The 14,983-nt window shown below is 39.6% G+C and overlaps 1 protein-coding gene across 1 annotated transcript; it reads left to right on the forward strand.

Annotated features, from left to right (window-relative positions):
* Positions 1 to 12,376: 12,376 nt before the first annotated feature.
* Positions 12,377 to 13,325, forward strand: LOC123794511 (olfactory receptor 2W1-like). The gene has a single exon (XM_045800676.2). The coding sequence runs from the start codon at positions 12,381 to 12,383 to the stop codon at positions 13,323 to 13,325; it is 945 nt and encodes a 314-aa protein (XP_045656632.2). The 5' UTR covers positions 12,377 to 12,380.
* Positions 13,326 to 14,983: the final 1,658 nt, after the last annotated feature.

Raw genomic sequence — 14,983 nt, forward strand, 5'->3', positions numbered from 1 at the left:
GGAGCCAGCTTATGGGGAGGCTCCTTCCACTTCTGTTTATATTCCGGTATCTCCCCAAAGATTACCAACTCCACCCTTCCTACTCTGCAACAGGCAGTGCTTTTCTGCTTGTAGAGATGCAAATATATATTCTTACATCTCAGGCTGATTTCGTTGATGGTTTGGTAGATATCCAGCTACGTTCAGATGACCAGTTGAAATGAGGTCCCCTACTCCTCCACCACCTTGCCTCTTCTCCCCCAAATAAAAAATTTTTTAAAGGTTCTGAAAGAATGAACGGGGGGTAAACAGAAAGGGAAATGAACCATGACAGACTATGGACTCTGGGAAACAAACTGAGGACTTCAGAGGGGAGGGGGGGGATTGGGATAGGCCAGTGATGGGTAGTAAGGAGGGCACATATTGCATGGATCACTGGGTGTTATATGCAAATAATGAATCATGGAACACTACATCAAAAACTAAGATGTACTGTATGGTGACTAACATAATAAAAAACTATTATTAAAAATAAAATAAAATAAAATATTCTTCTGGATTCCAGGAAACAAATTGAGGGTTGCAGAAGGAAGGGGGTAGGGGAACGGGTAACTTGGTGACAGGCATTAAGGAGGGCACTTGATCCAATGAGCACCGGGTGTTATAAACAATTAATGAATCACTGACCACTACATCAAAAACTATTGATGTACTATATGTTGGCTAATTGAACTTAATTTTTTAAAAAAAGATTCTTTCATGTTTACATTTAGTAATTCTGAACACCAAGATATACATCATTTAAAATAAAATGCCTAGCAACAAACTTTGAGAAAATATCACAGGACACACAACGAACACAAAGTTTAAAGCAGTTGTAAAGACCCTTATACATTACTGAGAAAAAAACAGAAGCAATGACAAATAACAATTGTCAGAATCTACAAATGGGTTTTTCATTGAAAACAATTTTACATAGCAGTAAGTATATGAAAATGTAGTCAACCTCATTAGTTATTAGGAGTTGAAAATCAAGGACACCGCTACATCACATTTATGAATTTGCAGCTGTCAGTGATTTAAAAGTCTGCAAAACCAGGCATTGGAGAAAATGTAGATCAATGAAATAATTTATACAAAACTAGGGTAGGATAAATTGATAGAAAAACTTTGAGAGAAATCTTGGAGGAGTTAAGATGGTGGAGGAGTAGGGGTCCCCTTTTTCAGGTGGTCCCCTGAGTCGAGCTGGATAGGTACCAGACCATCCTGAAAACCCATGGAATCAGCCTGAGATGCAGGAAGATACATCTAGATCTCTACAAAGGAACATCTCCAGCGCTGAGTATTGAGGTACCACGCGGAGAGCCATGAATCCGTGCACAGATATTGGAAGATAAACGGAAGGGGGAGGGAGCCACCGCGCTTGGGCGCCAGGAAGCAGTAGCCACCTGCACTGGGGAGCGGGCCAGACTCGCGGACCGGCACCCGCGAGAGAGCAGACTGAGACCATGAGCCTATATTTGAGTGACCAGACTGAAAACCGGTGCTCAGGAGCACGCGAACCACACTGAAACAGGGAGCTCGGGAGTGCGCGGGAACCGGGGCAGCTGGCGGTGTTAGAAACACAAAGGACAGAGACGAGCCAGCCCTGGAAGTGAGGGCTGGGACACCAGCTGTGGGGTGCACAACCCCAAATGCTGCAGGGTTTTTAGCAGCAATGACAGAAACAGAGTTAAAGTGGCCAAGAGAGCTCAGTGGAGAGCGGACTGTGAACTCTCTGTTCTGAGACAGAGGCTAGGATACGGCCACTGCTGCTCTGACTCTCAGAAGAGACACAGAAAACCGTCAGGGAAAGCCGCCAGAGAACAAAAGTCCGGAAATACCAGCTTACATTTGCCCATCCTCATCCCCCCTCAAAGGGGACAGGGAGACTGTATGCAAACAGGGTCACCTGAATATCAGCACAGCAGGCCCCGCCCCCAGAAGGCAGGCTGAAAAATCAAGAAGCCCACATCCCTAAGGTCCCTATAAAACAAGTGCACACTGCCTGGCTCCTGGTCAATAATTGGGGCTCTGGGCAACCCCACAACCCCTCCTCATGAGAATGACGAGAAGGAGAAATCCCCCCCAGCAAAGAAAACATAATGAGTCTGTGGCCTCTGCCACAGAACTGATGGATATGGATATAACCAAATTCTCAGAAATGGAGTTCAGAGTAACAATGGTCAAGATGATGTGCAGGCTTGAAAAAAATATTAATGAAAATATTAACGAGAATGTAGAATCTCTAAGGGCGGAACTGAGAGTGAATCTGGCAGAAATTAAAAATGCTATGAATCAAATGCAGTCAAAACTAGATGCTCTGACGGCCAGGGTGAATGAGGCAGAAGAACGAATTAGTGAATTGGAGGATGGGATAGTAGAAGAGAAAGTTAAAACAGAAACTTGACTCAAAAAAATCCAATCTCAACAATGTAGTTTACGGGAGATTACTGACTCAAGGAAACGATCCAATGTCAGAATCATCGGCATCCCTGAGGGGGTGGAGAAAGAGAGAGGTCTAGAAGAGATATTTGAACAAATTGCAGCTGAAAACTTCCCCAATCTAGCAAAGGAAACAAGCATTCTTGTCCAAGAGGCAGAGAGGACCCCTCCCAAATTCAAGCACGACAAACCTATGCCATGTCGCATCATAGTGCATTTCGCAAATATTAGATCCAAGAATACAGAATTGAAAGTGGCCAGGACGAAAAAATTTCTCACATACAGAGGCAAAAATATCAGAATTACGTCAGATCTACACAGACCTGGAATGACAGAAAGGGTTGACACAGCATTTTTAAAGCTCTATCCGAGAAAAATATGCAGCCAAGAATCCTTTATCCAGCAAGGCTGTCATTCAGAATTGATGGAGAGATAAGGACCATCCAGAATCGCCAGACACCGATCAATTTTGTAACCATGAAACCAGCCCTACAGGAGATATTAGGGGGGGTTCTATAAAATTAAAAATTCCCCAAGAGTGATAGAGAACAGAAATTTACAATCTATAGAACAAAGACTTCACAGGCAACATGACATCATTAAAATCAGATCGCTCAATAATCACTCTCAATGTGAATGGCCTAAATGCTCCCATAAAACTGCCACAGGGTTGCAGACTGGATAAAAAGACATGACCCATCCATTTGCTGTCTACAAGAGACTCATTTTGAACCTAAAGATACATCCAGACTGAAAGTAAAGGGATGGAATACCGTCTTTTACACCAATGGACCTCAAAAGAAAACTGGGGTAGCAATTCTCGTATCAGACAGATTAGATTTTAAACTAAAGACTACAGTTAGAGACACAGAAGGGCACTATATTATTCTTAAAGGATGTATCCAACAAGTGGAGATGACAATTATAAATATATATGCCCCAAACAGGGGAGCAGAAAGATACACAACCCAACTCTTAACCAGAATAAAGAGACATATGGATAAAAATACGTTAATAGTAGGGGACCTCAACACCCCACTATCAGAAATAGACAGATCACCTAAGCAAGAAATCAGCAAAGAAACAAGAGCTTTGAATGCCATACTAGACAAGTTGGACCTTATAGATATATACAGAACACTACACCCCAGAACCAAAGAATACTCATTCTATTCTAATGCCCATGGAACATTCTCAAGAATAGACCATGTTCTGGGTCACAAAACAGGTCTCAACTGATACCAAAAGACTGAAATTATTCCCTGCATATTCTCAGACCACAACGCTCTGAAATTGGAACTCAACCACAAGGAAGAATTTGGAAGAAACTCAAACACTTGGAAACTAAGAACCATCCTGCTCAGGAATGATTCAATAAACCAGGAAATCAAAAATCAATTTAAACAATTTATGGAGACCAACGAGAATGAAAACACAACGGTCCAAAACCTATGGGATACAACAAAGGCAGTCCTAAGGGGAAAATACATAGCCATCCAAGCCTCACTCAAAAGAATAGAAAAATCTAAAATGCAGTTTTTATATTCTCACCTCAAGAAGCGGGAACAGCAACAGAGGGACAAGCCTAATCCATGCATGAGAAAGCAGTGGACCAAGATTAGAGCAGAAATCAATGAATTAGAAACCAGGAGAACAGTAGAGCAGATCAACAGTACTAGAAGCTGGTTCTTTGAGAGAATTAATAAAATTGACAGACCACTAGCAAGACTGATCCAAAAGAATAGAGAAAGGACCCAAATTAATAAAATTATGAATGAAAAAGGAGAGGTCGCAACCAACACCAATGAATTTGGAAGGATTATTAGAAACTTTTATCAACAGCTTTATGCCAATAAATTAAGCAATCTGGAAGAGATGGAGGCCTTCCTGGAAACCCATAAACTACCAAGACTGAAACAGGAAGAAATTGGTTTTTTAAACAGGCCAATTAATTATGAAGAGATTGAGTCAGTGATAAACAACCTTCGAAATAACAAAACTCCAGGCCCGGATGGTTTTCCTGGGGAATTCCACCGAACATTCAAAGAAGAAATAATACCTATTCTCCTAAAGCTATTTCAAAAAATAGAAACAGAAGGAAAGCTACCAAACTCATTCTATGAGGCCAATATTACCTTGATCCCCAAACCAGGCAAAGACCCCATCAAAAAGGAGAATTACAGACCGATTTCCCTAATGAACATGGATGCCAAAATTCTCAACAAGATCCTGGCTAATAAAATCCAACAGTACATTAAAAGGATTATCCATCATGACCAAGTGGGATTCATCCCAGGGATGCAAGGGTGAGTCAACATTTGCAATTCGATCAGTGTGATAGATTATATCAACAAGAAAAGAGTGAAGAACCATATGATTCTCTCAATAGATGCAGAAAAAGCATTTGACAAAATACATCATCCTTTCCTGATTTAAACTCTTCAGAGTGTAGGGATAGAGGGTACATCCCTCGTTCTCATAAAAACCATCTATGAAAAGCCTACAGCAAATATCATTCTCAATGGGGAAAAGCTGGAAGCCTTTCCCTTGAGAACAAGAACAAGACAAGGATGCCCACTCTCGCCATTATTATTCAACATAGTACTAGAAGTCCTTGCAACAGCAATCAGACGACAAAAAGGGATCAAAGGTATCCAAATCGGCAAAGAAGAAGTCAAACTGTCTCTCTTCACAGATGACATGACTCTATATGGAAAACCCAAAAGAATCCACGCCCAAACTATTAGAAGTTATAGAGCAATTCAGTAACGTGGTGGGATACAAAATCAATGCTCAGAAATCAGTTGCATTTCTATACATGAGCAATGAGACTGGAGAAAGAGAAATTAGGGAATCCATCCCATTTACAATAGCACCAAAAACCATACGTTATCTTGGAATTAACTTAACCAGAGACATAAAGGATCTATATTCTAGAAACTACAAATCACTCTTGAAAGACATTGAAGAAGACATGAAAAGATGGAAAAATATTCCATGCTCATGGATCGGAAGAATAAACATAGTTAAAATGTCTATGCTACCCAGAGCAATCTACACTTTCAATGCCATCTTGATCAAAATACCAATGAATTTTTCAAAGAACTGGAACAAACAGCCCTTAAATTTGTATGGAACAAGAAAAGGCCCCGAATCGCCAAGGAATTGTTGAAAAGGAAAAACAAAAGTGGGGACATCACATTGCCAGATTTCGAGCTATACTACAAAGCTGTGATCACAAAGACAGCATGGTACTGGCACAAAAACAGACACGCAGACCAGTGGAACAGAATAGAGAACCCAGAAATGGACCCTCGGCTCCTTGAGCAACTGATCTTTGACAAAGCAGGAAACATCCGGTGGAAAAAAGACAGTCTCTTCAATAAATGGTGCTGGGAAAATTGGACAGCAACATGGAAAAGAATGAAACTTGACCACTCTCTCACACCTCACACAAAGATAAACTCTAAATGGATGAAAGACCTCGATGTGAGACAGGAATCCATCAAAATCCTAGAGGAGAGCATAGGCAGCAACCTCTACGACATCAGCCACAGCAACTTTTTTCATGAAACATCTCCTAAGGCAAAAGAAACAAAAGAAAAAAATGAACTTGTGGGACTTCATCAAGATAAAAAGCTTCTGCACGGCCAAGGAAACAGTCAAAAAAAACTAAGAGGCAGCCCACGGAATGGGAGAAGATATTTGCAAAGGACACTACAGATAAAAGACTGGTATCCAAGATCTACAAAGAACTTCTCAAACTCAATACACAAGAAACAAATAAACAAATCAAAAAATGGGCAGAAGATATGAACAGACACTTTTCCAATGAAGACATACAAATGGCTAACAGACACATGAAAAAATGTTCAAAATCATTAGCCATCAAGGAAATTCAAATCAAAACCACACTGAGATACCACCTTACGCCAGTTAGAATGGCAAAAATTGACAAGGCAAGAAACAACAATTGCTGGAGAGGATGTGGAGAAAGGGGGTCCCTCCTTCATTGTTGGTGGGAATGCAAGTTGGTACAGCCACTCTGGAAAACAGTGTGGAGGTCCCTTAAAAAGTTAAAAATTGAGGTACCCTATGATCCAGCCATTGCACTACTGGGTATTTACCCCAAAGATTCAGACATAGTGAAGAGAAGGGCCATATGCACCCCAATGTTCATAGCAGCATTGTCCACAATAGCTAAATCGTGGAAGGAGCCGAGATGCCCTTCAACAGATGACTGGATTAAGAAGACGTGGTCCGTATAGACAATAGAATATTACTCAGGTGTCAGAACGAATTCTCAACATTTGCTGCAACAGGACGGCACTGGAGGAGATAATGCTAAGCGAAATAAGTCAAGCAGAGAAAGACAATTATCATATGGTTTCACTCATTTATGGAACATAAGAAATAGCAGGAAGATTGGTAGGAGAAGGAAGGGAAGAAGAAAGGGGGGGTAAACAGAAGGGGGAGTGAAGCATGAGAGACTATGGACTCTGGGAAACAAACTGAGGGCTTCAGAGGGGAGGAGGGTGGGGGATTGGGATAGACTGGTGATGGGTAGTAAGGAGGGCACGTATTGCATGGTGCACTGGGTGTTATACGCAACTAATGAAGCATGGAAGTTTACATCAAAAACCAGGGATGTACTGTATGGTGACTAACATAATATAATAAAAAAACATTTAAAAAAAAAAAAAGAACACTTTGAGAGAAAATGCCTTGTAAAGTCTGCTTATTCCATAACCAGGAATTCGTATGCCAGGTATACACCCTAATCATCCTGCATACATGCCCCAAGAGACATAAACAAAATTGTTCAGCCAAACGTCTTTTATATGAGTGAAAAACTGTAATCAGCAAAAATGGCAATCAGGAAGTGAAGAGACAAAATAATTCTAATATAGTCACACAACTGAATATTATACAGCAGTGGAAATAAATGAACCACAGCTATGCAATAAACACTGAATAATCTCACTGACAAATGGTGAAAAAAGGAAAGTCACAAAAGTATATATATGATAACTTTTGTGGAAGTTCAAATAAACTAATCCTTAAAATACATGCTATTTAGGCAAAGACGTGTGTATGGGAGTATGTTGATATAGAAATTATATTGTAATGCAAGTGTGTGAAGAGCACAGAATGAAGATCATGATTTCCCTGGTGGAGGCAGGAACAAGTAGGCTGTAAGAGCACAGAGATAGCAATAGCTAGTAGTAAGATCCCGGCTTTTGACTTGAGTGTTAAGCTACACATGTTCATGGTACTATTTTTAACTCATTGAAAATGGAAAAATGATGATATGGCTCACGAACCACACAATTATGATTATTTACTAATTTAAAAAAATATATATTTTCTCTCCTGCAAATACACACCTAGATAATTGCCTATATTTCTGAAACTTGACTGATGTCTTCCCCACCAAAAAAAAGTTCAATTAAATGTGTTTATCAATATGGTTTACATTAATTTTCAATATTCAATAGTAAATTTCATACATAAATAAGTTCATCTCTGAAATGAATTTCCACGGAGGATATCTTAAAAAAAAAAAGAAAAAAGAAAAAGAAACAGACAAGATGGGTGGTGGGGAGGACACGTATTGCATGGTGCACTGGGTGTTATACGCAACTAATGAATCATCGAACTTTACATCAAAAACCAGGGATGTACTGTATGGTGACTAACATAATATAAGAAAAAAAATTTTTAAATAAAAAAAGGAATGTTAATAAATTTTAGATTACAAATTGTTTTCAATAAATAAATCTATTCATTCAAAAAAGAAAAAGACAAGATGAAATATGCCTTAAGGGAAGCTTTCCTAAAATAGTTGTTTGGATAACCCTCTGACAATAGTCTAAGATCTGTTAATCACCTTTGTGGGGCACTAGTCCCCCGGGGTCTACACCACATTAACCTTTAGAGTCCTACAAAAACACTTCTTGGAGCACACAGAGACCAGTAGAGGGCTCTCCTGGTTGAATTGGTCAGAGATCCACCTACAAATGTGTCCAACAGGAGTGCACACAAAAGACAACAAATATCCCATCAAAAATACATTCAACAAACCAAATTCACCAACATTTTCACCAGTCCCACATCTAATTTTCCTCCAGCATTCACATTAAAGAGACACTTCACTGAATCTTAGTTCAGCTGTTGCATTCAGTGCAAATGTGATCATGACACGTGTTAGTACAGGACAGTGGTGGCCAATCAGTATTTCATGGACTCACTGACTTGCCAAACAAGAATCCTTCTGATTACCCGTGAAATGAAGGCTCGTCATCGTGGGAACATGGGTACCACCGGACTACATGAGACACAACAGCTGTGAATTCTTCCCTCCTGAAACGTAAATATGTTCTAATTTTCTTTCTTGTTTTCTCTCCACATCATTCTGTACATTCAAATTATATTTAAATATGTTTGCTTCATTTGTCTTACATTTCAAGGAAAAAAGTAATTTGTAAATTCACTACACTATTAGAAAATGGATTCCATACCATGAAAAATGAAAAACCTGCTTCAGTGAAAACATTGCGTGCCTCTTTTTTAACACCTGTTTCTTCAGCTTGTGCTATTTCATTTTTTTTTAAAGATTTTATTTATTTATTCGACAGAGATAGAGACAGCCAGCGAGAGAGGGAACACAAGCAGGGGGAGTGGGAGAGGAAGAAGCAGGCTCATAGCAGAGGAGACTGATGTGGGGCTCGATCCCACAACACCGGGATCATGCCCTGAGCCGAAGGCAGACGCTTAACTGCTGTGCCACCCAGGCACCCCTGTGCTATCTCATTTTTAATGTCACCTTCACATTCAAATTAAAATTACAACAATAGCTAAAAGTTGACCCAAGGCTAAAATGAATATGGAAAATGTTCACAGGCACAGAAAGACAATTCCTATATTTGATTTCACAACATTAAATTAATGAAGTATAATTCCAAGCTTGACACTTCTGAAAAGGATATCTGGATTCTTATAAGACCCAAAGCATAAACTGACCTGGTAATGTTTTCCACCTGCTAAACTAACATATATATTAGAAACTGTACATGCATCATGGATGCCCACTGTCTTCTTCAGTGGTATGCCACACCTACAGTACTGTGTTCACTTCTCAACTCATAACCAAAGGCATTTGATAAAACACGGTGAGTCAAATGGATAGCAAGCAGAAAAACACGGTAATTAAACATCACCCAGTGCTAGGAAGAACTGACAACTACCAAGCACTTATTATGGGAACATAAAGCTAAGGGTATCTTTGATAATAGCTTCTAATATTGAAGGAAACTCAAAACACATATAAAAAATTTTAATGAGCCAAACTTAACAATATTGTCTAGAGATGCACATTTGGGTAACCAAGCTATTAATACAAGGAGGTGATTATTATACATGAGGATAGTGGATACTCTGAGGGACAGGGATGGGTAACAATCAGGACAAGTCACAAAGAGAAGCTCTCAGCGTGCTTTCCAAGTTCTATTTCTTTTTTTTTTTCTTTTTTTTTTATAATGATTTTTTATTATATTATGTTAGTCACCATACAGTACATCGAAAACCGGGGATGTACTGCAAGTTCTATTTCTTGACCTGCATTTTATTTACAAGAATATTCACCTTAATTCATCGAGCTTTTGCTTTTTCTGTATCTGTGTTTTATTATAAAATAATACTGTCTTTATAATGAAGCCATGTTGAATTGACTTAGTCCATGTTATTTCCAGAATAAAAAGAGCCAATGCTCTGTTAAAGAGGCATCGCTCACTCCCATAAGGAGTCAGAGGCACAGATGAAAGGACAGCTATGAAGCTCTGAAAACAGGATTCGTGTGAACATTCTCTGGAAGACCTCCTTCAGGGGCAGAAGCCTGGATCATGCTTTCTGAGTCTATTTCAACTCTAAAATTCTATGGCCTTTTAATTCCCAACACTATCCCAACCTTACGTGGTCAAAGAATACTGAGTGCATTTTGTAATCAACCATGTTGGGAGCTAAGTCCTCTGTCCTCTCCTGCCTCTGGATTTATCAGTTCAGTACGTACATCTTGCTTGTGGGCCCTTTTGTGTACATGAGTGTCTGTGCATTTAAAAGTTATGCAAATATAAAATTGTAAGCATTCCAGTTTAGTTCTAGACCATCATAAAATCACCAGTGTGAAAAATGAAGACGGGAAGGAGTGAGTAGAATAATAATGTGTGGGTAGGTGAATACAATTTTTAATTCTGAGAATTACTATGAGCCAAGCACAGTTCCTAGTGTTTTCACAAATACTAACCCTCACCACCTCCCTTTGAGGAATATTATTATCTTCAGTGAACATACAGAAAACCTGGTGTACAAACAGGTTACATAACCGCCCAAGGACACATTACCTCCAAGTAGTGAAGCTGGGGTTGGACACCAAGCTCTGAGTCCAGAATCTGTGCACTTAAGCACTATGCTCGACTTAGCTGACCTCCGACCACATAAAAACTTCACATCATTAATTAAATTAAATTCCCATTTTGAGAAAAAATATAACCCTAACCCATACTACTTGGTAATAACAGCTCTTTCTCCATGATTGTAACATTTTCATGTTTTAACTGAACTGTTTGTAACAATGATATACTGTAGGTAATTTACCTTATTTCGATGTAACTGCAACAAATCAACTTATTTTTCCTTGGCCCCAAACACACGTGAATATAAAGCACCCTACATCTGTAGTTGATGGTCAGAAATTATATACATAAAAAATTATAAGCCAAAAAGATAGAAAATATTTTTAAATTAATTCAGTCACTAAAACTTCCATCTATTTAATGATATGATAAGAATTCAGAAATAGAGAAAAAAGATACATTTCTTAGATATATCCCCTTTCTGTATTCATTTAGAATTGAAATGGGGTTCTACCTATACAGTCCCGAAGCAACCAGAGGATTACCTCAGATGGCTGGTAAATTATACACGGAAAAACAACTCGCTGACCAATAGATGAGATGCTTTTTGATCGAGTTCCCTCCCTTGCTAATTTTGCTGACTGGCCGGTGAGTAGGAGCTAACACAGGTGGTGACTGGTGCATGTGGTAACCAGAGGCTTCTGGAATTAGTTCAGTTTTTAACTCTGAAACAAATCAGTGAGGCTAAAAAATGCTGTAATCACAGTCATGAAAGGTATTCCAGGAAACACAGGGCCTCTGTACATGCCAATGAAAGTTAATAAGAAAGATGAGTATTCCTGGCACCAAAACGCATGCACAAAATGGGCCACTATAGGGGAGAACACCAAAATTGATACAGGAACAGCAGTGTCTACACTGCTGAATAGGAGGGAAAACAAGAGGAGGAGGCTGGTGGTGATGTGATGACGATGGCTGGAACGAACACATCTAGACTGAACGTGGAAACTGATCCTGCTCCATAATGCTGGCTCTTAAGTCAAGAAAATGGATCATTTAACTTTTTACCCCAAACTCCACTCCTTTGAAAAGGGAAACATTTGTCATGATCAAGTGATGCTTATGCCATACATTCAAGAAGAAATAATTCCTCCAAATATATCTGAATCTTAAAATTATATCATTAACTTTGTGGATTTACTACTTAACCAAAATACACACAACCATAGGTGTCATGGCATAGTTAAACCCTTTTAATGACTTACAATTCGGTGCGATTGGGTTTACCATATTATTTTCAGAACCACTCTGGTTATGAGTAACACAGAGAGGTTTTGGGCACTGAACACAGGGAGAGTGTTAACAGAGGTGTTCCAAACGGGAGAGAGCACACCAACAACTGCATCTGGGATACTCAGAGCAAACTACAGAGATTTTTATTTCTATCTAGGGGTAGACGCTATTTATTATTACCTTGGTTTGTCTCCTAGACTTTCCTAAGGAGCCATGGACACAAACAATGGAAGTTCCACTACGGATTTCATCCTGCTGGGGTTTTCTGATCAACCCCAACTGGAACGCATCATCTCTGGGCTTGTCTTCATCTTCTATATTGTGACTCTGGTAGGAAACACAACCATCATTCTTGTATCTTACCTAGACGCCCAGCTCCACACTCCCATGTATTTCTTCTTATCCAATTTGTCTTTTTTGGATCTCTGCTATGCAACTAGCATTATCCCCCAGATGCTGGTGAATCTATGGGGTCCATCAAGGTCTATTACCTATGGAGGGTGTGTGCTCCAATTCTTCTTTGCCCTTGACCTGGGATCTGCTGAATGTCTTCTCTTGGCTGTGATGGCCTATGACCGCTATGCTGCTGTCTGTCAACCTCTTCACTACACAGTGATAATGCACCCTCAGCTTTGCCAGAAGATGGTGCTCACCGCCTGGTTGGGTGGCCTTGTAGGTGCTTTAATTCTTTGCTCCCTGACATTGAAGTTACCAAGATGTGGGCACCGGGAAATGGATACCTTCTACTGTGAGATGCCAGCATTGATCAAGATGGCTTGTGTCTACTCAAAAGTAATGGAGATCGTTGTCTTTGCTCTTGGAGTGGTATTTCTTCTAGTACCTCTATCACTAATTCTCATCTCATACGGATTTATCACTCAAGCTGTCATGAGGATCAAGTCAGAGGCAAGGTGGCGTAAGGTCCTTAATACATGTGGCTCCCACCTCACAGTAGTAACTCTGTTTTATGGAACAGCCATTTACATGTACATGAAGCCACAGAATAGCACATCCCAAGATGAGGGGAAGTTCCTTTCTCTCTTTTACACGATCATCACACCCACCCTTAACCCTCTGATCTACACTTTAAGAAACAAAGATGTAAAGAGTGCAGTAAAGAGAATAATGTGTGTAGGAAAATGGTCAGCCAAGTCATGAGTTAGGTGGAAGAGAACTAGGAAATAATATTGACCTTTATCAACAGAATATTAATGAACTCATTTATGCAAAGACTATTTTTTGGGTGTTTACCATGACCAAGAATTGTACTAGGTACTGACTTTCTAAATAAGTAGGAACTAGACAGAAATTATAAAGAGAGAGAGATACAGACACATAAAGAAACTTCAATTCATACATTTAAAAGGCTTCAGGACTAATCAGGGGCCACAGATAAGTAAACATATAGTTACAAGATGTGATTAAGTATAGTAACAGAGATATGTACAAAGTATTAAGAAAATATTTCACAGGGAAATTTATTTAATATGGGATTAAGAGGATACTTATTACTTTCTTTGTAGAAGTATCACTTTTATGGGAAATAACACTTTCTTTCATCAACCTAATACTGACAACAGGGCCTTTGTGGTAGAGACCAACTGCCCACTGATACCCATTCCACCTTCTGCTTATATGAAGCCATTTGCCCTCACCCTACCATCTCCCCTTCCTCTGGCTATAATGAGAATGTGGAGGTATCTAGCTTTGGAAAAAAAAAAAACCAACATGGAATGGAACAATAAGATGGACTCAGAACCACCCACCACCAGTCAATGCCTCCAGTCTATTACAGGAGAAATGCTTCTATGTTATCGAATATTAAATAAGCCACTCTGCTCTGGTGGTCTCTCAGAGTGGCTTAACTTCACCCTCCACGGCTTGATGAGGAGGTTGGGCTTTTTGCTGTAAGGTAGTGTGTCCTTCAATCAGCAGCAACAGCATCACTTGGCCCCTTATCAGAACTGGACACTCTTGGGCCCACCTCAGACCTACTGACCAACCATCTGAGGATTGACCCAGAAACTGATGCTTTTTTAACAAACACTTGAGGTGATCAGACAAAAGTTTGAGAATAACTGTCACCAAAAAATAGGGAGATGTTGAATTTCTTTTTTTTTTTTTTATGTCTTTTTTTATTATATTATGTTAGTCACCATACAGTACATCCCTGGTTTTTGATGTAAAGTTCCATGATTCATTAGTTGCATATAACACCCAGGGCACCATGCAATACGTGCCCTCCTTACTACCCATCACCAGCCTATCACATTCCCCCACCCCCCTCCCCTCTGAAGCCCTCAGTTTGTTTCCCAGAGTCCACAATCTCTCATGGTTCATTCCCCCTTCTGTTTACCCCCCGCTTTCTTCTTCCCTTCCTTCTCCTACCGATCTTCCTATTTCTTATGTTCCATAAATGAGTGAAACCATATGATTAACAGATGTTAACAAATGTTGGTGAGGACTCAGAGAATGGGGAACCCTGTTAAACTGCTGGTGGGAATGTAAACTAGTACAGCCACTCTGGAAAACTGTATGGAGGATCCTCAAAAAGTTAAAAATAGAGCTACCCTACAACCCAGCAATTGCACTACCAGGTATTTACACAAAGGATACAAACATTGTGATGTGAAAGGGTTTATACCAGCAATGTCCACAATAGCCAAACTATGGAAAAAGCCCAAATGTCCATTGACAGATGAGTGGATAAGGAAGATGTGGTATATATATATATACAATGGAATATTACTCAGCCATCAGTAAAGGATGAGATGTTACCATTTGAAACAACATGGATGGAACTAGAGGGTATTATG

This window comes from Ursus americanus, chromosome 32, assembly GCF_024610735.1.
Source record: "Ursus americanus isolate L20-20 chromosome 32, mUrsAme1.1.p, whole genome shotgun sequence".
Lineage (NCBI taxonomy): Eukaryota > Metazoa > Chordata > Mammalia > Carnivora > Ursidae > Ursus > Ursus americanus.